Below are 24,691 nucleotides of genomic sequence, written 5' to 3' on the forward strand. Positions count from 1 at the left end.
ACTCCTGCGCATGCTCGCTCCTTCCTTCTACTCACCCTCCCCCCCCCCCACTGCTTAACAGCCCCGGACTCGGCCGCTCGGAGACGGTAAGGGGGGGAGGGAGCAGAGGGCGACGTTGCTGCCGCCACCGCCGCGCTACGGGAGCCGGGAGGGACCAGGACGGGACGCAGAGTGCGTAGGGACGAGGGAGGGGGGCTGCGCCTAGAGTTGCGCACGGCCACCGCCGCCGTACGTGCCGCCGCCGGGAGAGCGGACGTCGCCGCGCCACTGCGGGAGGAGGGGAGGGGGGAAGGAGTGAGAGAGGGAGGGAGGGGGGAAGGAGGAGGAGGCTGCTGGCGCGTCGTCCGCTGGCCTGGAGCGAGAGGGAGGTGGTGGTAGTGGGCGTGGCCGCGGAGAGGCCACACCTCTCCTCCGGGGATCCCCGCCCACTTTCTTTCCCCATCTTGAGGGCCTGTGAGGGGGCTTCGAGGGCAGGGAAAATGGGCGCGGAGCGGAAGCTGCGCTCTAGGGTTTCTCTCAGGCACTTTGGGGGCAGGGGTTGGGGTTTTTAAAATAGTAATAATAATAATAATAATGACGCCGACGACGACAATAATACTGAGCTGAGATGCTCTGGTCAGAGGCGAAGTGACCAATGGTGGGAAAAGGGTCACTTCAGCTGCTGAAATTGCCACCTTTTTCTTAAGAAATAAAATTTTTAAAATTGCTTTCCTGAACTGGACAGCAGTGCCTTTTAGCAGAGTCAATATATTACTGATATAGCTGCACGTTTGTTTGTTTATTTATTTGTTTTGAGGGAGAAGCTTCATGTCCTGAGGCTCTTAATAAAGAAATAATGTGTCCCTCAAGAAACTGAAACCCTCTAAAAAGGTGAGGAATGCCAGACATGGATGGAATTAAGCATTTAAATAAAAACATAAAGCCCCTCAAAGTTAATAGAATAAAGTTCTGGAAAAGCCTTCTAGCGCTGGGTTTATTATTTATTTATTTATTTATTTCAGTTATAGCAAAGAGCAGCATAAAACAACTGTCCTTCCAAGTATATAACGGAAATACCTCTGCAAATCATAAACGATATATGAAACTTGCTCCCACAGAATGTGGTGGTGGCCCCTAACTTGGGTAGTTTGTGTTCAAGAGGAAATTATGGATTCAAACAGCATCATTGGAGAAGTATCCCCTTGCTTTAGGTCCTATTCCTTAAATAGTTTTGATGTAATAAGATTTGCGGGGTGGGTGTGTAGGCAAGAAATGGCTTTCATTTGTAAAAGATAAATAATGATTAAAGGGTAGTTGTGATTCCTGGATTAGATATCAATAAAAACCATAAAATGTGCAATCTTTTTTTAATGCCAATGACGTAGCGATGCCAATGGGTACAAAATTATTCCTCCGATGACCCCGATGTAGACTGCAGTTCTGGTGAATGTGCAATTTATCTCAAAGATATATGCCAGCTGGAATCCCAATCCTTTAAAAGCCTGTTTCCCGGTACCCAGAGTGTTTGTCTCATCATTTCATTATGGCTTCAATTTATGGGCTATATGATTATGGAAAATTGGTGGTGGAAGAAAGCAGGGGTTTTTTCACCTGAAGGAGAGAGGATTGTGAAAGAGCAAACATTAACTGTTAACTGCTTGAAGGAGATGGGAAGGATAAAAGCAGAAATATGATTTCATGGACTATCTCAACATTGAAAGCACACCCTTTACCCATAATAATAAGCAGCTAGGCATTCTGAATTGTCAAACATAATCAATGCCTATGACTCTACTTATCATTATTAATTCGAATCAACCTGAAACTGCAGCTGTGGTCTGCTGTATAATTACCTGGATGTAAACACTATTCAGTAGGACCCCTGAGTTTAGGAAGGCTGCAAGTATTGTGATCACTTCAAATCAGTGAACTTTTCTTTTCAGTAAATATGCATAGTACCTTTAATAAATTGTTTACTGAACTTGGTTGTCAACAATTAACTTCCAGATCTACTCCTTCATCCCTGTATCTTAACAGACAAAAGTGCCTAATTTGTGGACTTCATTTCTACAAGATGGGGTGACCACCACTAGCTCAGATTATTTTAAAATTCATTGAGGATGGGTTTATCAACAGCTATGAGGCATGATGGCTATATGCAACTTTCGGCTCAATGGTAGTATGTCTCCAAGTTAAAAAGTATATTGATAGGGAAGCCCAACAGTAGATGCCTGCTGGCTCATATCCCATTTGTGGACTTCCCAGAGGTATTGTGACGTGGAAATAAGATAACCGACCAAATGGACAGTTTGTCAGACCCCTGAGGGCTATTCCTATGATCATAATGCCAAAAAAAAGAAAAAAAGAAAAAGCTTTGATTTCTGTGTCTTACCAAGCCAAATGAATAATGGAACAGATACTCTTCTATCAATAAGAGCCACATACTACCAAAATTTAATAGGGAGGAATCATAGCTCAGTGTTAGAACTTGAAAGTAGAAGGTTCCAGGTTTGGGGCCCTGTCACTCAGTTGAAAATAGCTGGTAGCTGGTGAGGTGGGATGGGGAAGGACTCTCTAGCTGGAACCCTGAATAACCACTGCCAGTCAGAGCAAACACTGTTGAGCTAGATGGACAGTTTTTTAAGAATATATATACACTGTACTTTTAAAGCACATTGAAAACCCATTTTCTGCCTCAAAGAATTTAGTTTGTTAAGGATTGCAGGGAATTTGTTCCTTTGAGGATTAAACTACAGTGGCCATAATTATTTGATGGGGGAAATGTGCTTTGAATGTGATATCAGTGTATATGGTATGTACTCTGCCTGTGATAATAAACCAAGCTACACAACTCTTTATAGTTATCAGGGACGGTCCCTATTTTTTGTTACCGGTCTCTGTAAAAAATACTGTGTTTGCGTTTTGTTGATGCCTTCTTAAAATAATGCTCCTAGTGTTGTCTTCTTCAGGGTCTTTAGAACTGTGTGGGGCAATCCTATAAGTGTCCACTCAGAAATAAGTCCCACTGATTTCTGTGAAACTTCTAAAGTGCATGAAAACTAAGGCAACATGTTGAACAAAGCCTGCCATTTCACACATGATAGGCGCTGAAGTACATTTTGCACTGTAATATTAATATTGTCAGACAACTGCATTTTTGTAATATCAACCATTGGGGGGGAGCCATGTTGGCTTTTCAGTGGATGGAGGGTATGCTATTTTTTGAAAATGAAGTTAATGGAGCATAGTTTTTAGCAACATGGAATGGTGGTGGTGGGCTCCTGCCCAGACAGTCTGCATCTCCTGTCTTCCCTAGCCTGACTTATTATCACTATAGCAGTAGCCTTTTAACATTTCAAACCTGGTACCTACCTACCTTTCAGCCAAACACGCATTTTAGGGAGCAATCATTTCTTTATTTTGACTATTTAGCTGTACCATAGCAGAGTTGCAGTGCAGCCTGTGACCTGGTAGTGGTCCTGACCCACTAGTTGAAGACCAATGCAGCATTATTATTAACATTATTGCTTTAATATTTACTGCTCATTTTTTCAGTTTAATGTTCCAGGGCAGGTTACAGCACAACACAAGTAATGCAACTTAAAACCAAATAAAAATCACAGATGTACACAAAAATCGAACATTTTGGGGCTTCAGTTTTGGACACTGATGTTCGCTTTGGCTGAACCCTTTCATGTGATTCAGAGAGGGGACAGAGAGAAAGCACAGGCATATATAATCTCTTGAATCTTGAACCGCTCATTGGAGTGTCTGTGTTCCCTATGCTCTCATTGCCCCATAATATAATTTTGAAGACCTCTGTGGGAGGAATCGTAGGAGTGTTACTTTCTGTCTTTACTCTACGGCACGTGGTATGGCTCACAGCTTGCTATGACTGTTGCTTAATCAAATAAATCTGATAGAGAAATCCTATGCATGTGAGTGAGTCATATTGAGTTTAAAGGACTTTACTCCAAAAAATTGTATGTAGGATTGCAGCCCTTAATCAATGAAGTGGTTGAATAAATTTGCTAGTTTTGCAGCAAGATAAAAATGTGGTCCTTCCAGAAGAGGATAGGACTCCTGTATCTTTTATAGTTGTCTTGCAAGATATACCTGCTGAAATTCATTCTACACAGCTGGCAAAAATGCAGGCGCCCTGTCTTTGTTTGCATCTGACCATATTGCACCAGTTTGAGAGAAAGGGGCATGTCTCTGAATAAGGTGATGAATGCTCTCTGCAGTTTTTAGATGTACTTGTATTAGAAAATATATATAAAAGAAAAAGAAGAGAAAACTTTGGGCAAGCCAGTGCAGCCAGTAAAGCCTTGGCACCTTTCCCTTCCCAGGACTTCAGTGACCTAAAGATTAACTGAGCAACTCAAATGTGATTTTTATGAGCTGTTGCTACAAGTGGTAGTGCATGTGGTCACTTGTGACATGTTATGGTTGTGCTAGAAAAAATCTCTTTTGTTATTTGGCCAGAGATGATAACTTGTTTGTCCTTGCAAAAAAACACCAAAGTCACCTTCTTATTTCTTGCTGCAGCACACTTGTCTTCCATTCTCTTGGACTTCATGTGGGCAAATGGCAAATGCTGAAGTAAGCATCCCTGTAGGGGATGTTGTCGTTGTGCCAACTGAAGGAAATGAAGGGGGAAACCCAGAAGATACCAAAACTCAGGTGATATTACAACTGCAGCCAGTGCCACAAGGGTAAGTTGGCAAGTCATCAGCTAGGCGTGTTTCTGTGATTCTGTGTAAAATTCAGTCTTGGATGCAGCATTTAGAATTGTTGAGATGTAAGTCCACACAGTAGACATAAAGGAAGGCAGTTGCATGCAAGAGAGAATTTCAACTAAAAGTTTCTAGATCTCTTTCCTCCAAAATAGTTCTGAAAATGCTTGGGGAATACCAGTATGTTGTAGGGATGCAATTTTGAGCTTTCATTTCACAGCTGGATAGAGGACATGTATTTGCAGGTTTTCCCCCCCAGTCTATGATTTAGGGGCTGAGGTTGGGAAGAGAAAGTTAGTTTATAAACTAACTCCATTTTACTTGACTCACCGAGAAAGGCCTCGGGTGGTGATCTTGGCATTTGAGCAGGCTGATTATGGAGGCAAGTTTTCCTTCAGATTATCTGGTTTCAAGCTATGCAAAGCTCTAAAATCATTTCTGTGCTTTACATAATGCGCTTACCGGTGGGTACTTTCACAGCAGGGTTTATCAAGAGAGCTCTGAGACCAGTACGGCTGTAGTGGCCGTGGAAACGCACACCATACACAAGCTTGAAGAAGGCATTGGTAAGTTTCCTCTGTGGCAATATGATGCATTGACACCATTTCAACAGAGTTGTAATGGAGCATAATTTGCGGCTTTTGTGTACCAAGGTTCTTCTACTCCCATGGTTGGGTGGATATGAAGTTAGGGCCCCAAGAGTAGTAATAAGAGTGCTATGTTGTTCAAAACCAGTTCAAGCAAGGTCTTATAGAAGCAATTATGGTTAATGTAGGCAGAGACTCCATTCAGATGTAATGATAAGTCATGGTTAACCATGATCATGCCATCCCTTTCCCCTTTGCATGGAAGGTGAGAAGAGTAGCCTTTACTTCTAGTTAGCATCAAACCATAGCTCGATGTTTTCTTTGAGTGCAGCACACTCCGGTTTGTGTGACCATAGCTTGGTGCATTTGGTTAAGTGAGCCAAACACTTGCCTCTCCCTTTAAGGAAGGGGCTGTAGCTCAGTGGTAGAGCACGTACTTTATATGCAGAAGGTCTCGGGTTCAATCTGTACATCTCCAGGTAAAAGGATATCTGGTAAGCAAGCCGGGGGAAATGTCTGCTTGAGATCTTGGAGTGTCGTTGCTGCTCACTGATGAAGCAGTAGTCTGACTTGATACAAGGCAGCAGCATATATTTATATAAATGGCATATGCTTTGCAGAGGAATTGTCTCCTATTTTCGCCTGCTTCTACCAACAGACCCCAGCACCATCGAAACAAATGAAGAAATTGAGATTGCCTACCCCATCACCTGTGGAGAGAGCAAAGCCATTCTGCTCTGGAAGAAATTTGTTTGCCCAGGAATCAATGTCAAATGTGTCAAGGTAACAGCACAGTAAAACTGTCCTTGCCAGCTCCCCCCCCCACCTCCCCCGTTCTCTGTTGCTTGTTTTTTTGACATAACTGTTCTCATTTATTTATTATTTTCTAGTTTCACTGGAATTTCCATAGGAGGATTATTTGAAGCACATGCAGGTCCCACTTTCCAAATGCTCGTTATACAGAATTATCTGAATATAAGGAATTAGGACCCAAACCGCACTATACACACTGCAGATTCAGATATCCAAATAGCAGGACCTATGTGTAGTACTGTAAGCAAATAACCAGCCTTAAGCAAGCTTTAATTTTTTTGTGTTTTGCTGGTCTGCGACAGCTGTTTCAACAGAAACCATGAGGGAGGGGAGGGGGAGAGATTGGATAAATAAGAAAGCATTTTGTTTCCTTCCTTGTTTGCCTTTTGTAAGGTTTTGGAGGGTTTTGACAGGTTTTTTTCATAGTTTGGGGGTCAAAATTCTGTGGTCGGGAACACATTAGAAATTTCCCCATTGGAATAAATGAAAATCGCCAACTCGTTATGTGGACACCCACCTAATGTACTATGTTTGGATAGTGGGACTGTGTGTGTGCACATTTCCTAGTGTTAGCACTATCAGTTCAGGAGGCAGAATCTTGCTTGTAGGCTTTCTGGAGGCCACTGTAGGAAAAGGATGCTGGACTAGGTGGACTTCTAATCTGACTCAGCAGGATTCTTGTTATGGAAATCCCACCTGGGGCACATGTAAGGGTTTGGGAAGTTTGAACCATCTTATTCATTAGCCTCTCTTTTGCCTCCAACCTGTTTACACTGGGCAGTTGGCTTCAGCCAGTAATTGTATGCCCCAGCTTATAGGGAACTGGCAGGGGCCATCTTGTAGCAGTGTTGGGAAAAGAGAAAATGGAATGCTGAAGGTGCTCCATTGGTCACCACGATCCATACATTTTGTGATAAAGCCTTGAAAGACAAATGTGAAAAGTCTGGCATGTAAGTCTGGATGGAGGTAATGGTAAAAGGGGCCCAGTTTCTAACTCAACATTAGAGAAAGCACATCACACCAACTAGTCAGTGGTGGGAAGTAGATTAAAGTGGATGAATAGCTGAGCTGGCCCACTTAGCATGCCTACCACGTCTGCTGATTCTCTGGTACGCCACAGGGCTGACCAGTGGGAACCAGAACACTCAGTCCAATTAATCCAGCGATGGACCCAGTTGCGATTCCAGTGAGACTTGAAATTGCTTCAGTTTGCTGATTCTTCTTTTCCGTTTCCTGTAAGCTAGCCCTGCAGCTTATCAGGGCGGTAGCATAATTGGATCCTGAAGCAATGGCAGGAGGTGCCTATGGAAATGACTTGGAAGGGGAGGCCTCACAACTTCTCTATAACCACACACTTGAGGCAGAATAGGAATGCAGGGTATCTTGACCTCAGTCTTGAAGGAGGAGATGCCGTATTTTGAGGCAAGTGTTGGGGCTCACAAGTGAGTTGTGCCCTGGCCTAAGGCAATTCATAGTACAGTGATACCTCAGGTTACATACGCTTCAGGTTACATGCACTTCAGGTTAAAGACTCCACTAACCCAGAAATAATGCTTCAGGTTAAGAACTTTGCTTCAGGATGAGAACAGAAATCGTGCTCCGGCGGCGCGGCAGCAGTGGGAGGCCCCATTAGCTAAAGTGGTGCTTCAGGTTATGAACAGTTTCAGGTTAAGAACGGACCTCCGGAATGAATTAAGTACTTAACCCGAGGTACCACTGTAGTGTCATTGCCACTGTCTTCGTTTCTTATTGCCTGGGATGTTTTGCTTTGTTTCTGAAGGCAAATAAAAACAGAGGTGATCAGGTGCAAAGAATGACAGAGCACAAGAGCCCTGTGGGACCAGACCTAAGCCCTGTCTAGCTCAGCATCCTGTTTTCTGCAACCGGCAGCCAGATGCTTCTGGGAAGGCCACAAGCGAAATGCGAGGGCACAATCCCTCCCAACTCTCCTACTCTTGTTTCCCAGCAATTGGCATTCAAAGCATTTCCCTCTGATCCTGATTAAGCCTGGTGAACCTGTAATAGCAGTGTTAGAGATGAAATTTTTGCAATGCTGTTTGTCATATAGGATAAAGAAAGCGGTATTAAAGATACAGTATCCCGCCTGTTCTCCCTTGTATCTGATCATTGCAGAGAGAAGAGCAGAAAGATGGCCTTGCATCATTTAATATATTAGTGTAAGAGAGGGTACCAAGAGAGAATATAGTATTTTTTTCATGCAGTGCAAGTTAGACTGTGGAACTTGCAGGAGGCAGTGATGGCCACCAGCTTGGATGGCTTTGAAAGATGATTGTACAGATTCATGGAGGACCAGGCTATGAATGGCTACTCGCCATGATGGCTATGCTCTGCCTCCACAATCAAGGCAGTATGCTTCTGAATACCAGTCCTGCTTGTGGGTTTCCCACAGGCATCAGGTTGGCCACCGTGAGAGTAGGATGCTGGACTAGATGGGCCACTGGCCTGAGATAGGATACTGGGATAAAGGAAGCCCTGTTGGCCATTTCTCTCTCTAGATGTGAAAACTAAGCTCACTAGTTCCTGGTGTGATTTGATCAATGTCCACCTGTGATTGATGGCGGCTGATGTGCTGACTTGGAGATGGCTTATGAGACAGAGTGTTTCCCATTTACCCTCTTCTTTCTCTTTGTTAGTTCAATGATCAACTTATCAGCCCAAAGCATTTTGTTCATCTGGCTGGCAAATCTACCCTGAAGGACTGGAAGAGAGCCATTCGCCTGGGAGGAATCATGCTGAGGTAATAGCCTTCTGCCACTGTAGCAGCCTTCCACCAAAAGCATAATTTTCTGTGCAGTATTCCTCCCACCCTCATTTAAGTTCCCATCTTTCATTTGTTGGTTAAAAGTGGTGCTGTGGGTTTGGCATGGTGCACTTTGAGATAACAAATGTTTAAGATAGGATTGAATCCTTTTGGCAATTGCATGTTCCCTCAAAGAACGGCGGAAGAGTGTCCTAGGGCAGAAATATGAACAATAAAAATGGAGGGAGTAGCCAATAATTAGCACTTTTTTCACAGCAAGGGCTGTGTTTAGACATGCGGTCTCTATCAAATGAGCATTTCCTCTGACCATGATACCCTGGACTTGATGTCTACTGAGATTCCAAATACCTTGGCCTTAGTAATGGAACAAAGAGCAATCGCTCCATGGCAGCCCCACACACTAGACTAAATCTGGGGTTGATAACAGTGTCTGGATCAGGATATTAAGGGTACTGTTGCTGCCAAGTCCTTCCTACCGACAGCTGACTTGACGGCAGTGTCCCCTGCCACAAAGGGGGGTGTTCACGGAGTTGCCATTCTTTCTCACCAATGCCAGTGGTAATTCTGGGTTGGCTTGCTTTGGTGATGAGTCAGAAAGCAGCTGAGTCCCAGAAACAATCCTTCCTGGACTAAATGTGTGTGTGGAGCACATAACCATATTAGAGCTTTACCTTTACCTTTTTATTAGAGCTTTTGCTATGGGGTTGTCCCCACAAAATCTGAATTCTTCAACTTTTATAAATCACAGTTATATACCCTGAAAGGTGGGATAAATATCTATTTGAGAAATAAATGCATAAATCTTGCAAATTTGTGATTTGTTTAGTCTGTTTCTTGCAGTTATAAAAGAGGGCAAAGAGCTATGATGGGCACAGAAAGGCCTGCTCAGCTTCCCGATTGGCTTCTGAGATTTTGCCCATAAACTTTTCTAACCTTTCTTTGCTAATTAATTAATTGCATGTATATACCACCTTTCCTTCAAGGACTGCAAGGTACTGTACTTGCTTTTCCACCTCCTCTTATCTGTACAACAACCCTGTGAAGTAGGTTAAGCTGAGACAGTGGCTAGCCCAGGGTCACCCATGACTGAGTGGGGATTTGAACCCTGGTCTCTCAGGTCCTAGTCTGATGCTCTAACCAATACACCACATTGGCAAAAATTATACCAGGTAAAATTTACAAGAAAGAAGCATGCTGAGCAATGCATCCAATACCAAGTTCTGGCATTGTTCTGTGTGCTTGCAAAAGTGCCCAGTACCACAGGGCCCTGAGTGCCTCTAAAAATGCACCATGCCAAAAATGCTTCATCTTTTTGCCTTGAGGATTTCAGGCAAGAATCCAAACAGAAGGTTCATTTCCCACGATCTCTTCTTTTCCCCCCATTCTCTTTGCAGAAAGATGATGGATTCTGGGCAAATTGACTTCTACCAGCATGACAAGGTTTGCACAAACACCTGTCGCAGCACCAAGTTTGACCTCCTGATCAGCAGTGCCAGGGCACCGGTGCCAGGGCAGCAAAGCCTGGTACAGACTCCCACCTCCGCTGACGGTAGGGAACAGGTGAACAGGAGTAGAATTCATTCCTGCCATGGGGCACTGCTGTCTACCATTTCCCTTTCATCCTGTCTTCTCTTAATGAGCTAACGCTAAAACAGTTTTCTTCCTACTCCCTTTCCCCATGAGATTTACTTTGCCTGGGAGGGACCCCAGTGACAGAACAGTAAAGTGGGAATAGGGCGAAAGTAGTAGACCTTCTGAATTTCCTATCCTTGGGGAAATCATAATGATTTATCTGTTGAGGACCTACCCCCCACCTGCTCTACCCACTGCTGGATCTCTCTGTTTTTAATGAATTCTGAACTGTTTTTCTCTTTCTTTGAGAAACACTTGACAAATGAATGGGAATTTCTATGGTTCCAGGAAACAATTTTTAAGTGTATAGACAACTGAGAACCTTCTTCTCAGTGTGCTGAATCCTCCCCCTTATTTTTGGTTCTTAAAAATGTGCAGAATGGTGTATTTTACAGCTAAACCATTCAGGCTTTCTTCTGGCAAATTCATACTCTCTGGAGCCTTACCACTGTTCATGCTACAGGTGGCAACAATTGCAGCTTCAAAAAGAAAGGAAGAAAAAAGGGTTGTTGTTTTTTAGAGTGCCACGTACAGTACATGGCATGAGTTCCTTTGTAATACAAATTCTAAGAAAGGGTTTTTTCATTTAATTTGCATTCCTTATTTCATACGAACAAGATTATGATATTTCGCCAACCTTTTAGTCAACTTTTAGTCATGTTAGTGAGAGAAATTTTTCCATTTCCTCTTTTTTCCTTTTTTTTTTTTTGCTGCAGTTAGAATATTAACTTCAAAGTCTTTATCTGTGGGTGGAACTGAAGCTTTTAAAAAATGCATTAAATCAATCTGATCCTGATTCAGTCCGCAGCTGGTACATTTTATGCACAGTACCTGGGTTTATTCATTTTGCATCAATTTTTTTTAAAAAAGAAATGTTTTCACCAACATAGCCCAAATGCTGTGCCAGTACAAGCTAATTTTTTAAAATAAATCATGCAAATTTGCTTGTAATTCCATATATTTGCTTAATTTACTTTGCTTCTCCTAGTTGTAAAAAGGAGCAAAATGCCAAGCAGAGCAGTGAAGCACTACCCCTGACCACTGGACATCCTGTTTGGATTACCTGCTGGCTTCTGAAATGTCACCGAATGTTGCCCACACACTTACAAGTGCATCAATATGGACTAGAATCTTGCAAGAAAGAAAGAAAGAAAGATTAGATTCTCAGCATGCAGAACAATTTGCCCAATACTAAATCATGCCATTGTGTTGTGCAGTTGCAAAATGGCACATTACTCATGCCCCTGAGTGTATACCAAAAATGTGAATTGTCTTTCACTTCCACCAAATGTGTAAAATAAAATAAGAATAAGAATAATCAGCTGTCCTGTGATTACATTTCAAACATTTAGCTTGTTTTGCCTATGTGGAGTCAAATACCTTGGTTCCTTTTGAAATGTATTTATTTCATTTTGACTTGTAGCTCATCTCATCTCAAAGGCTTGGGATGGGTAAGAAACAGTATGTTAATCATAAAGCCCCAGTTGCCAACCTTTAAACCCATGTCTCTCAAATTCAGACATTACCATAAAACTGTGCCCAAGCCACTTAATATAAGTCTGTAGGCATTACACACACATACACACAAATATTTGACTATTTTTCTTATCATAATCCTCCATTGCTTGATGAGCACATAAAAGTTATTTATGCATTTACTGAATTTGTGTACCATCCTTCATCTGTGGACAGTTCACAACGTAAAAATATAAAATACGTAATAAAAACAAGAACAAAACCAAAACAAACCCATAACATCTCACTCCAGCTGTACCTGAGAATCTACTATTTGTTGAAATTCCTTCTGTTCCCATAGATTTACTTTTTCCTTTACACTTTTTGTTAATTCAGTACCTTCCTCGTTGGTGGTGGTGCAACTGAGATCTTGATCCTATTGCATTTTGGGACGTTAGAGCACATCATGGTCCCTTTCTTCCATGAATCTGGTTGACTATGGCCTGGGCCAATAAGTGAGCCTTGCCTTCTGTCATCTTTGTCTCATCTCAAGGCCAGAGATAGATGGTTCCTTCTTCCAGTTGGATAGGGGAAACACATGTAAAATCACACATGCATAGGTCACCTCCTGGACTATATGTGAAATATTGGCTTGTGCAGCTCAGGCCTGTACATGACAGTTATACGCATGTAGGTCAAGTGAAAAAATTATGCCCATGCGTAAGAACATCGAAGAGCCTGCAGGCAGAGAGGTGTGCTCAGTGAGCATGGGAATATGATCTGGCTTCCCTCATTACACTGTTGCTTCTGGATAAGTTTGTTTTTTCCCCTTAACCAGCCCATTATGGCTTCCACATGGAAACTCCCCCCCCCCAATTGTTTACCCAAAGTGGACATAGTTTAAAAGACAATTACACCCGCTCAGTATCTGCATGGCTGATGCTTGGAATATACAACAAGGGTATTGTGGTTTTGTCAGCTGCTGTCGTTATTGGTCTTTGAACTGGCTCTTGGTTTTTTACTTTGCTTAGTTCAACCCATGTATTACGAATCAGGGTGGTCGTGTGTGTGTGTGTGTATGTGTAGGGGGAAGCTACAGTGACAGCCTGGGCAGTGAAGCATCTTCAATTGTATCCTCCCTTCTGCAGGAAGCATCACTCAAATTACAGTGTCTGAGGAGAGTGTGGAGGAAGGGATTGAATGGAACCGTGCTCTGACAGCAGCAGTCACCATGGCAACTGAGGAGGGAATCAAGAAGGACCCAGAGGAGATTTCAGGTATGTCTCTGCTGTTTGCCTGAATGGCTTAGCAGCCCACCTGCCTGGCTCCCCCTCCCCACCTTCAGGCAGCAAAATGCTGCAAAGAGCTATGTTTGTAATTTTATTTATTTAAAACATATCTCACCTTTTCTCCAGAGAAAGCAAGGTGACTAACAAGAAATTTTATAAAACCATAAATTAACAAATTCAAAACCTCTTTTTTACAACTGAACACTAAAACACAAAGTTGATATTTAGAGATTTATTTATTTATTTTGCAAGGGGGCAGGACATTTCACCCATGTTTTAAAAATCGAACTTGCATGTAAAACTCCACACTTCAAAACCCATGGGGCTCCTCCCCCCCCATATTCAACAATTGAATTTCCAAAATTCTGATTTGAATATTGAGTTGTTGAGTGAGTTTTTCGCAGGTGGGGTCTGATGGATAGGATGGTGAGCTGTGTGAGATCGTTTTATAGTAAACATGGAGAGGGGGTTTTTTTGGAAGGGAAGAAGTGGGGTTAGCAGAGAGCTGACCTGAAGATCATTTTCATGGCCGTAGATCAGGGATGGAGAACCCACGGCCCTCCAGATGGTCCTGGATTCCAGCCCCAGCCAATGTGGCCAGTGGCCAAGCATGATGGGAATTGTAGTCCAGGAACATCTGGAAGGCCAAAGATTCCCCAAACCTGTTGTAGATGGCGACACATCAGCTGTCAGCTAGAGGCGGCTATTTGGACACTACAGTGGTACCTCAGGTTACATAGGCTTCAGATTACATACGCTTCAGGTTACAGACTCCGCTAATCCAGAAATATTACCTCAGGTTAAGAGCTTTGCTTTAGGATGAGAACATAAATCATGCTTTGGCGGCGCAGCAGCAGCAGTAGGCCCCATTAGCTAAAGTGGTGCTTCAGGTTAAGAACAGTTTCAGGTTAAGAACGGACCTCTGGAACGAATTAAGTACTTAACCCGAGGTACCACTGTATTTCAATTATTGGCTGGTTCATGCAGGCAAGCACATTGCTCAGCAGTGCCTCCTTGCTTGATGGCTTGTACCTAAATGTGTGAACTGCCTGAAGTACTGAGTTTGAAAAATCTGCCCCGCTCCCTTTTTGGAAACTGAGGCGCCATATGCTAATTGGTGCTAAAATTTGGAAAGCTCTGCTTTCGATCTTGGTGACTGTTTAATTGTGCAAATCATCAGTTGTTTTTTTAGTCCTCTCTGGCTCCTCCTCCTAACAGCTAGTATTCAGTAGCATACTGGCTCTGCAACTGGAGGCGCCATTGACAGTCTTATCCTCCATGAATTTCTTTAATCCAGGCTGGAGGTCCAAAACAACAGGCTGGTCTAATACTTCCAAGTCCAGCACAGTCCATGTGTAATGCCCTGTGGTTTGGTATTTTTAAAAATATCCAGTGCCTCCGCCACAAGGATGGCTTCATTTGTCTTATTTAGAACATACTGTTCAGGCAACAAAAAGAACCCAGATTTGCATATATTGCTTTATGTGAAATATATGCTGCTTTTCAACCTGACAGTGTGTCCAAGATGGGTGAGAATTAAAGAAAAAGGACACACAGCAAGATGAACAGATTTTGGGAGGCTGGTGAAGACACATGGGAGGAATGCAGATGTAAAATGCCCACTTCCAAATGCTCAGATATTAATACTGCTGCTTTAGCTGCTACAATTGCTGTTCTTTAAAGGCTTTGCAATGATTTGGGGGCAGGGTGTGATGGGATGTAAAACAAACTTCTAGAAGTCATGAAATGTAGCTTTTATAGCAATATGGAATTCCCTAGTACTGCTCTCTGTATTCAGAGTTGAATTTGATTATTATTTTTTGCAGGGTGAGTGCCCTGATGGCTAGTTTTATAGCACAGTTCTATGCAAGCCTATTCATGACTAAGCCCCATTAAATTTAGCAGCACGTGCTTCCATGGAAATGTGTGCAGCTTTGCAGCCTTAGAAGCCAGTTTCCAGAGATGCCTCCTGCTATACAATGTTTTGCTGGCCTTGGCATGATTGCCAGTATAGCTTTGCAGTGCAATTGCCAACTGATCCTTCCTTCCAAATCTTTCTCTTCCCTTGTGCCAGAGGACACACTGATGTTCTGGAAAGGAATCGCTGATGTGGGGTTGATGGAAGAAGTTGTCTGCAACATTCAGAAGGAGATAGAAGAGGTGCTGAGAGGTGTTCAGCAGAGGCTTGGCCAGTCACCCTTCCAGGTTACCGGTGGGTAGGAGGTCAGCAGTCTCCATGTCAATATGAAATGACTACCAGTGGGATAGACTTTCATGCTCTTTTTATCTTTGTGACGTGTAGCTGTGCACAGTAACAGGACTCCCAGGGCGGTGTATGGTTTGAAACTTAAGAATGAGTTTTATTCAGCTGAGTTCCACTCACAGTACATTCATTTAAGTTTGTCATACCTATTCATTTCAGTGAGTTTGTTCTGAGTATGATTATCATTCCATACAACCCTTGAAAATTGCAGAAGCCACAGCAAAACTCACTAAAATCCAGAATGGCTGTAAAACAATACTAACGTTGCGATCCCATAAACTACCCTAGTGGGGAACTGAATGGGGCTTAGTTCTCGGCAGACATGCATAGTACTGTGTTGTTACCAGCCATAAAACATGTTGGAATGGCCAAGCAAATAAAAGTAAATACAGTCTTCACCTTATGCCAAAAACACATCAACATCAATGCCAAGTGAGCTTATCTGGGAAGTGCCATGACCAGGTATTGACCACTTGGGGTGGGGAAAATAATTACTTTAGAATATTTATATTTGTCTTTTCCACAAAAAAGTTCTCTCAAGTGGTTTCTATAGTAAAACAGGGCAACAAGCGAAAACATTCTGTTTCCTAAATCATTTCCCCCCTAAAGCTACTAGAATACTCTATGCAGTTCATAAGAGTCTTGTAGGCGGAATCGGGAAGGTGGGCATAAGCAGCTCTTGGCTTTCAGACCTCTTGGTGAAGGCCATTGGAGGTTTGGGGGTCAGTGATGTAAAAGTCCTTTCTCTGTCCTTCTAGTTGCTGTGGTTGCCTTTTCAGGGCTACATTAGCCATAAGAGAAAAGTCTCCAGTACAATACAGTAATCATTTGGCTTGATGGATTATTGTGTTTTATCCTACTCTTCCATAAGGGAGCTCAGGGTGGCATACATGTTTCTCCTGCTTCTGTTTTATCCTTGCAACGTGCTAGGTTAGACACACACAGAAAGAGAGCGTGTATGCTAAATGTAACTGATTTCTTTGTCACTAACATACAGCATGCGAACCAGCATGCATAAAAATGTAACATGGGGATTAGCTTTGAGATGCCTGGGTTTTGTTTTGTTTATTATTATTTTAATTAAAACGATTTCTTTCCCCAATGAAACTTCCACAGCAGTTTACATAATAGCAATAAAGTCAATTCAACCAGTCCCTGCCCACGGGTATACATAACACAAAAGGAAAAAGAGATGAGGAGGGAAGAGAAAACAAGCTCTAATTCAATAATAGTTCTTACATTGACCAAATGAAATAGAACAGGAGCTTTTCCGTGCCAACTGATTGTTATAAGGGTACTGCGCAGGATTTTCTTTTATAGGTTGCAGTTCTAAACTAGGGAACACAGTGGGAGTTACTTCTGAGTAAATCTATACAGTGGTGCCTTGGTTCTCAAACTCAATCTGCTCTGGAAGTCTGTTCGACTTTGAAAACGTTTGGCTGATTGATTGGCTGATTGGCCCCGGAAACAATGCCAACAGCCAAAACAGACGTTCGGCTTCCGAAAAATATTTGCAAACCAGAACACTTACTTCCGGGTTTGCGGCGTTTGGGAGCCGATTTGTTTGTCAACTAAGCCATTCAGGAACCAAAGTTCCACTGTATCAGATTGTGCTGTAAATGGGCCAGATGTGGATGGGATGCATGGATGGTTGAAATAGCTCTCACTTGCATTTGCACAAGCATGCCACTGACTTGCAGTCACTGGGAAACAACGGTGGGATATACGCTTGCCCTCGTATCCCTTCTGTGGGCTTCCCATAGTCATCTGGCTGGCCACTGTGGAAAACAAATTGCTAGAGTAGATAGGCCTTTAGTTGATTCACCAGGACTCTTCTGACGCTCTTAAGGAGACTTCTGGCCTAATCCTCAAAGGCCTATTTTCTGCTTTTAATCAAATATCCAAGGATCTCACTGCAAATGTTAAATGCCAGCAGAGATGCTTTGACATCCCAAAACAACAGTTTTCCATGTGCGGTTCTTGTGAGAGGAACTGTCAAGAGGAACTTTTCATGGCTTTTGATTTTGATTTCCTTCTGATGTAAATCTTGACCCATTGCACTGTATTTATTAATATTCAAAATGAAGATGATGTAAACGACCTCTGTACTTCATTCAAGATCACTTGTGTTAGCTGCAGAAGCATTAGGTAATGCAGTACTGGTGAAGAGGTTCAAGCTCTTTGTGATGAGGTGCTCTCTCTCTCTGTCTGTCTGGATGTTGGATTCCGTTTAGAAAACTAGACAATAACCCATGGAAGTTTTTCTGTAGATGCTGCTGTCCTAAATAATGTTGCTCACACTTTTGGCCTGATGGACACTGTCAAGAGAGTGCTGGACAACAGGAAGAGTCAAACGGAGCAGGGAGAAGAACAGATTCTTTATACTCTGGCAGGTATGTTAATGACTGGGAGCACATTTCCTGGGATGTTCTAAATCTATCATCTCACTGTGCAATAAATGTGCTTTTGTCGTTCATTTCGCCTCACAGCCTAGTCAACTTTTCTCAAGACTGCCCTTCTTCTGCTAAAGTGTTCGGATTCCTGTATTCCGTTGATGTCGCCAGTGTTCTCCAATGCCTGTATCATTTTGTAAACTTGTTTTTTTTCCCCTTTTCAAATATTCTGTGAGGACAGTGTGATTCCCTGCTATACAGTTTCGGCCCAGGAGTGCTATTTTTAGCCTTGTCATTTTTTAAAAATAACAGCAACTTGCATTTGCAAGACAGCCCTCTCCTTTCTTCTTGAAGCAATGCCCCAGTAGTCGTTGTAGTGGTAGAAGTAGCCCCCGCTACAGTAAGTTATGGAGCAAGGCTGTAGCCTTTTTCAGGAAGATCCATGTCTTAGTGGTAGAATACATGTTCTACATGCAAAAAAAAAAAATTCCCAAGTTCAATCTTTGGCAACTTCAGTAAATGCTCAGGTAGCAGGTGTTGGGAAAGTCACAATGGACAATACTGAGTCAGGTGAACCAATGATCCAACTTTGTATAGGGCAGTTCTGTAGGTCCACAAGGACCCAGGATTTAGGCTTCCTACAGTAAGAGGTCCTGGCAGTGAATTGGCTCAAAATAGTTAACATCTATTGCCATTCTGAGTCCCTCCCTTTCTTACTATATTTCCCACAATCATTTTTTTTAAAATGCAAATAGCAGTCATGGGAGATGCTGAGCAGGGTCTGGACTGTGGGGAGTTTTTAACCATTTCCCCTTTTATGGTTACTCTCTCTCTCTCTCTCTCTCTCTCTCTCTCATCTTACCTGCTCTTTGCATTTGGAAGAAAGCTCCCTTTGATGCCAATGGTGGCTTCCCTTGCTATTTAAATAGAAGTTAGAGGACTTTTGTTGTTACTGTGACTCCCTTTCCTTGGTCCCTAAAGTCCTGACACAGTAACACCCACACACAGAGAGGATAATATTGGGGGGGGGGGGCGTTCCGGCTATCCTACCCCTTGCCTTCAGAAGTTTACAAGCTGCTCTAGGAGAGAGATTGTGAGCAACATCATAGGAGGGGCTTTTCTTAGACCAAGCTCACTTATTATTTTGGCTTTTGGATGTTGTTAATATACTTTTGCTATATTTACAATGCTAAAATGTTGGTGGAGGGTTTGTATGTTGTTATATTTGATTGTCTTTTTTTTTTTTAAAAAAAATGATATTTATTAAGATTTTCCATAAAATCTTTTTCCCAATAACATCTTTTCAGGACTTCCCCTCCCCTCCCCCTCCTGTATTCCAATTCTTACAAATAAACAAAAAAAAATTTCAACAAGTTCTTATCCCAAATTTAAACTTGTTATCATTGACTCAATTTTAAAAATATTTTCCCATCCCCTAAAATTGACCTGTTCCCCTCCGCGAGTTCCCCCCTTTAATATGCAATACAGATTACAATAGAAGAAAAATAAAAAAAAAAATAATTTTACGCCCTTTGGATTCCAAATTTCCCTCCCCCCTTTCCCGGTTGCGTTCCCAATGTTCCTCGACGTCTGATATCTTCCTGGAGTTCCCACATCTCTCTAAACCATAGTCCTTTCCCAGTCATCTTTAATTTCGAATGTCCAATCTTGGAAGGAGTCTGTCTCAAAAAAAGCCCATTTCTTCCATCCAGATTTTTATATCTAGGGGTGAAAGCTCCAATTTTATTCCTTTAAACCTGTCAAATCTGGATGTCCCAAATGTTCCCACTTCCAACTTTGTCCAGTTTTTATTATTTTTGTTGTTCTTGTTGATCTCACTCCTCCTTTTTTTTTTCTTTTTCCCTGCTCTCCTGCACAAATGTTCCAATTCCAAAAGCTTCTAATTCCTCTGCAGAGGCTTGTTATTCAAGAACAAAACATTACGTCAAGTCCTTTTCATTCTTCAATAGATAAATCTATTGTCTCCTTTAGTGCGTAGACCTCTGTAGACAAAATAGTGTTCCATTTCTGCAGTTTCCCAGGAGATAGAAAGTTCTGGTCAAATTCCACGCCAACAATACTTGTAATGTCCCTCGGCTCCTCTAGGTGGTTTGCAATAACTAAATTCCCTTCCAGATCACGTCCACCAGTCAAAATAACTTGTTATTCCTTGTTTGTAACAATTTGTATCCAATTTATAGCAAATGTAACCGGCAAAGTCCTCGTAACAAAGATCTCTATTTTATTCTTCCGCTTTGACAGCTCTTTGACAGCTGTCAAAACCTCTATTTCTCTTCTCCCGGCGCTCTCACAAATCGCTCCCAGGGTTCCGGGGGGGGGTTGCTTTTTAATTCAATTCCACCTTTCTCCTCCAGCTCAGTCTTATGATTTTCCCTCGCGAAGTTAATAACTTTGTCAAAATAGAGTTGCACTCGATCTTAGTTGTCAAATCCTTTGCTTTAACTCTTCTACAACGGGGGGGGGGCTGACTTCCTTTTTGCGCCTCCCCCGCTCGCTCCGAATTTTTTTTTAAAAAAATTATCCCCCTTTTTAGTCCAGGTTCCGATTACTCACGGGTTATTCTTTTAAGTCCAGATTTTCAATAGAAGAAGTCAGCGCTCTCCGTCGAATGGCATGCGGCTTTGCTCGGCAGGGGAAGTGAAGGACTCAAAGCACCACCCCCCCCTGTCACCCGCTCTGCAGCCTTTAAAAAGGCTCCTTCGCGGGTCGGGGGGGCGCAAAAGGTGCCAGCCGAGTCACCATGTCCATGGGTTTCAGTGCCCATGGTTTTTGAGGGTCCCCGCATCGCCGGTGCGGTAGGACCCAGCCCCTGCCGAGCAGGCTCCCTCCGGAGCTCGGAGGGAGTCCGCCATTCGGCGATGGCGCCAACCCGGAAGTCCGATGGCGCCAACCCGGAAGTCCTGATTCCGGGTTGATTGTCTTGTTGTTGTATCATGTTATTAAAAAATTGTTCCTGTATGGTTTGATTTTGAAATGCGTTCCTGTTTTCTTTGTCATGAGCTAATTTGGGCATGGTTTTTTTCCTTCTTTTTTTGTAGAAAAGCGACACACAAATAAAATTACAACCAAGAGTACTGGCATTCTTAAAATGTGCATTTTAATTGCATTCATACCTAGTTTTTCCATAAGTTAAAGCACCGTTTCTCTACCTAATACCAATGATTATGTTTTGGCATGTGTGCATATGTGTGTTCCACTTCCTTTGATAACTATTGTGTAGAGTGACTTTTTAAATTTAAGATTATTGGTAGGGTTAGTATTAGCTGTGTATGGATTTCCATTTCTTGCCAGAAGGTATGAATTGCATACCAATGCTCTGGATTTCTGTACACAAGTATGATAGCCTCTTCCCACAGTTTTCTAATGTTTGAGGACACTTTTGATGGTTTAAATACATGTTGTAGGCTTGAATATTTAACACATGACGCATCTTTCATTCGAATAGCTTGCTGCCTGCCCTCCATAGCGTTGTTCTTGGGAGGTTAGTATTTAGCGAGGGAGATTCTTGGCTGTCATTTCCCCCCTCCCACCCCCTTCCCATTTTTGTTCCCTGAAAGAATTGGATTTGTCTGCAGAGACAATCTGTTCCGCCCACCTTTCCATCCTTTTGATGGGGAGCAGCAGAAGTGGCTGAAAACTCTTTCCCTGCCAAGAAGCTGCTTTGCTACTCTTGCGAAAATAATCTGTTTTTCTCACTCCCCCCCTATTGGCGCTTTGAGGAGCCCCTGTATTCTTGGCAGCTTCTCAAAGGTTTCTCCCGCTTGACTGTGTAACTTAATTTTTCCTTGCAGACCTGGACCGCCAGCTGGAGGAGCAGAAGAAGTTTGCCAGGGATCAGAAGCTAAAGTCCCAGACTGTTCAGAACGTGGTCCTCATGCCCGTCAGCACTCCCAAGCCGCCTAAGAGGCCCCGGCTGCAGCGTCCAGCCTCGGCCACCGTCCTGAGCCCTTCCGCCCCCATCCAGCAGCCTCAGTTCACAGTGATTTCGCCCATCACCATTGCACCCATGGGGCAGCAGTTCTCTGTGAGCAACATTCCAATGGCAACCATCAGCCAGGGCTCCAGCCCAGTGACTGTCCATACTTTGCCGTCAGGCTCACATTTGTTCCGCTACGCCACGATGGTCTCTTCCTCCAAGACCAGCTCCTCCGACACGGTGACCCTTCACCCGTCTTCCAGCTTGGCTCTGCTGAGTTCAGCTGCCATGCAGGACAGCAGCACCCTTGCCAATGTGGCCACAGTGGTGAATCCTGTGGAACTGGTGGCCATGGAGTCTGGCCTGACCTCTACTCTCCAGGCTGTCGAGGGCACTTCAGACGAAGGACAGACCATCATAGAAATAGACCCGGCACCTGATCCGGAAGCTGAGTCGGAGGAATCCGGGGCTAAAGCTGTGATTCTGGGAACAGAACTGAGGACTGAGGAGAAGGTGGTGGCTGAGGTCGACGAGCACCAGCATCAGGTCCACAACGTAGAGATTGTGGTCTTGGAGGACTAGCCAAGAAGCCAGATTGTAATGTTGCTTTGGGGTTCATCGATTGTTTATTTGTTTTGCCTCCCTTTTTTCTTTCCTTTTTTACAGCCTTTCAGGTAAGTTCCCATAGGATATTAAAGGAAAACAAAGATTTTCACATGGGAGAGAGCAGCGTCCATTTTTACTGAAGGGGGAAGGGAAAGGAAACTTATTATTCTGCCTAATCCTAAGCACTCCCACAGAAGGGAAACAAGCCCCTGCTGTTACCGAGATCGCACAGCGTGTGATTACAGCCCATAGACCCAGTTTTGAAAAAGACACTTTGTCTACACCTTGTTTACACTTCAATTGTTTTGTCTTAGAAATTAATGAAGCCGGGTACCCGAAATGCATCTGACTAATGGATGAGAGTGATTGTGCGGAAATGGGATCCTTACTTATTCCTCAGCTCTCAACCACCGTAAGAAATTACGTTCTGTGGTTACCTTATCAACTGTGCTAGACTTTTGATTTTTGCAGAGAGGGGGGGAAAAAGAAATTGCAACCCCCCCCCCACCTCATCCCGATTTGAGAGACCACAGTCCCCTTCACTCAGATGCTGAGGTTTTTTGTTTAATTGTCTTCATCTTTCTGAAGCAGCTCACACCCTTGAACTGTTTTTGCCCTTTTGTGGCTCCTAGAACTGGATTCTCAGCTCTCCCTTTTCAAACCTTCCCCGGTGGTTTTTATTTTCAATAGGTGCAGTTACGAGACTTTCAAGAATTGCTTAAACCTTGCACGCACACGCACACATACACACAAATCAGACATAGCACCCAAGCACCACCTGCCCTTTTGAGTATTGGATTGTCGTCCTGGATGTATCAAATGTGGGTTGTGCTGTTGCTGTGGGCTCAGCAGGCCAAGTATACCTGCTGCTTACTCTGCATGCTGGGAACCATACCAAGCTTACTAGATAAATATATATATATATACGTGTGTGTGTGTGTGTGTGTGTATGCATGTTTGGTGTTCCTAACACTTTGAGAAATAGGTCAACAGAATTCTAGCCTGGCACATCACTTCAGCAATGTGACTGCCTGGTCTCTCTCTCCCTCCCTCCCTCCCTCCCTCCCTCTTGTTTCCTTAAGGAAAGGGGAAGGAGTGAAAAGGGATTCCCCCCCCCCCTTCCCAATTTTTCATTTCTTAAAAATTGGAAAAATGAGAAGACTTTGGGGAAATCTGTTTGACAGAAATTTCTAAAGCCAGCAGTAAGAATACAATACTTTGGGGCATGGGTGGAGTGCCATTTGTTTTTTTGTTTGTTCATTTTTTGCATTAAAAATTAAAACAGAAACCAAAGGCTAACTGGATTATTATGGTTATATCAGGTTCTTCCTCTCTCAGCCATTTATCATAGAGCAACCCCATGGAGTAGATTAGGCTGCTCACTCAGCGCCTTCAATGGAGTGTGGGGCTATCCTATTCTAACCATGACACCATACTGATACTCAGTTAATGGATATGTAGACTGGGTTGTATCCAGTGCTGTTTATCTAGAAAAAGAGGTGCCGGAACACACCATGAACACCTCCCTCATTCTCCTGGAATGGCAGTGGCTCCTACCTGAGAGGTGCCGGAACTGAGTTCTGGATGAAAAAAAAAGCCTTGGTTGTATCCAACTAAGCTCGGATCAGAGTAGACCCGTTGTGCCTGTTGATTTCTGTAGCTCTATTCTGATTGAGACTTAACATTGGAGACACCACACTGTTTATGAAACACTTCCAATTGAACTGGCAATGCCATGTCCTTCCCTTCACCTCTGCAGTCAGAGGGCAACTATTACCTCTCCATGTTAAAGATTGGCTTGCCTAAGGCCACCGTATAAGCTCACGGCAGGCAGGGGTGATATTCATGCTGATTTGCAGCTCCACCTCTTAGACATGCACCATGGCAACTTTCTGTAGTTCCTGCTGCACAAGCGCAACTTGGGTCAGCTATCCACTGCTAATCTCAGTTTGCTTTTGCACTCAAGTGTGAATGGCTATCCAGTGTTAAATAGACACATACAACTTATAACCCCTTTTCTGGAGGTGCCTGACTTTTTTCCCATTGGGGCATGGAATTGTTGATTCACAGTTCCACTGGGCATGTGGGCGTCTCCAAGGGTGTACGAGGGCACAGTTGGATCTACTGGATTTCTGAACCCCAATTAACAATGTCAACAAGAGCATTACTCCCCTAAAATGTACTGCTGAAATGAATTCAGAGTGGATTTTGTGTGTGTC

At 43.2% G+C, this 24,691-nt stretch overlaps 1 protein-coding gene across 5 annotated transcripts; it reads left to right on the top strand.

Moving 5' to 3' along the window:
* Positions 1-2: 2 nt before the first annotated feature.
* GMEB1 (glucocorticoid modulatory element binding protein 1) lies at positions 3-23,765 on the top strand. Of its 5 annotated transcripts, XM_079986103.1 has the most exons (11): positions 61-86; positions 797-870; positions 4,528-4,694; positions 5,196-5,281; positions 5,961-6,085; positions 8,770-8,873; positions 10,292-10,446; positions 13,133-13,261; positions 15,348-15,485; positions 17,807-17,929; positions 21,742-23,765. In XM_079986103.1, exons 3-11 carry the CDS (start codon positions 4,567-4,569, stop codon positions 22,446-22,448), a joined length of 1,695 nt encoding a protein of 564 aa, XP_079842229.1. In that variant the 5' UTR covers positions 61-86; positions 797-870; positions 4,528-4,566; the 3' UTR covers positions 22,449-23,765. The 5 variants fall into 5 exon arrangements, with proteins under 5 accessions (XP_079842227.1, XP_079842231.1, XP_079842229.1 ...); XM_079986101.1 differs by lacking the exon at positions 797-870 and having other exon boundaries at positions 3-86; XM_079986105.1 differs by lacking the exon at positions 797-870 and having other exon boundaries at positions 3-86; positions 5,199-5,281.
* Positions 23,766-24,691: the final 926 nt, after the last annotated feature.

The sequence above is a fragment of the Podarcis cretensis genome, assembly GCF_951804945.1.
Source record: "Podarcis cretensis genome assembly, chromosome: 8".
In the NCBI taxonomy this organism is placed as follows: Eukaryota; Metazoa; Chordata; class Lepidosauria; order Squamata; family Lacertidae; genus Podarcis; species Podarcis cretensis.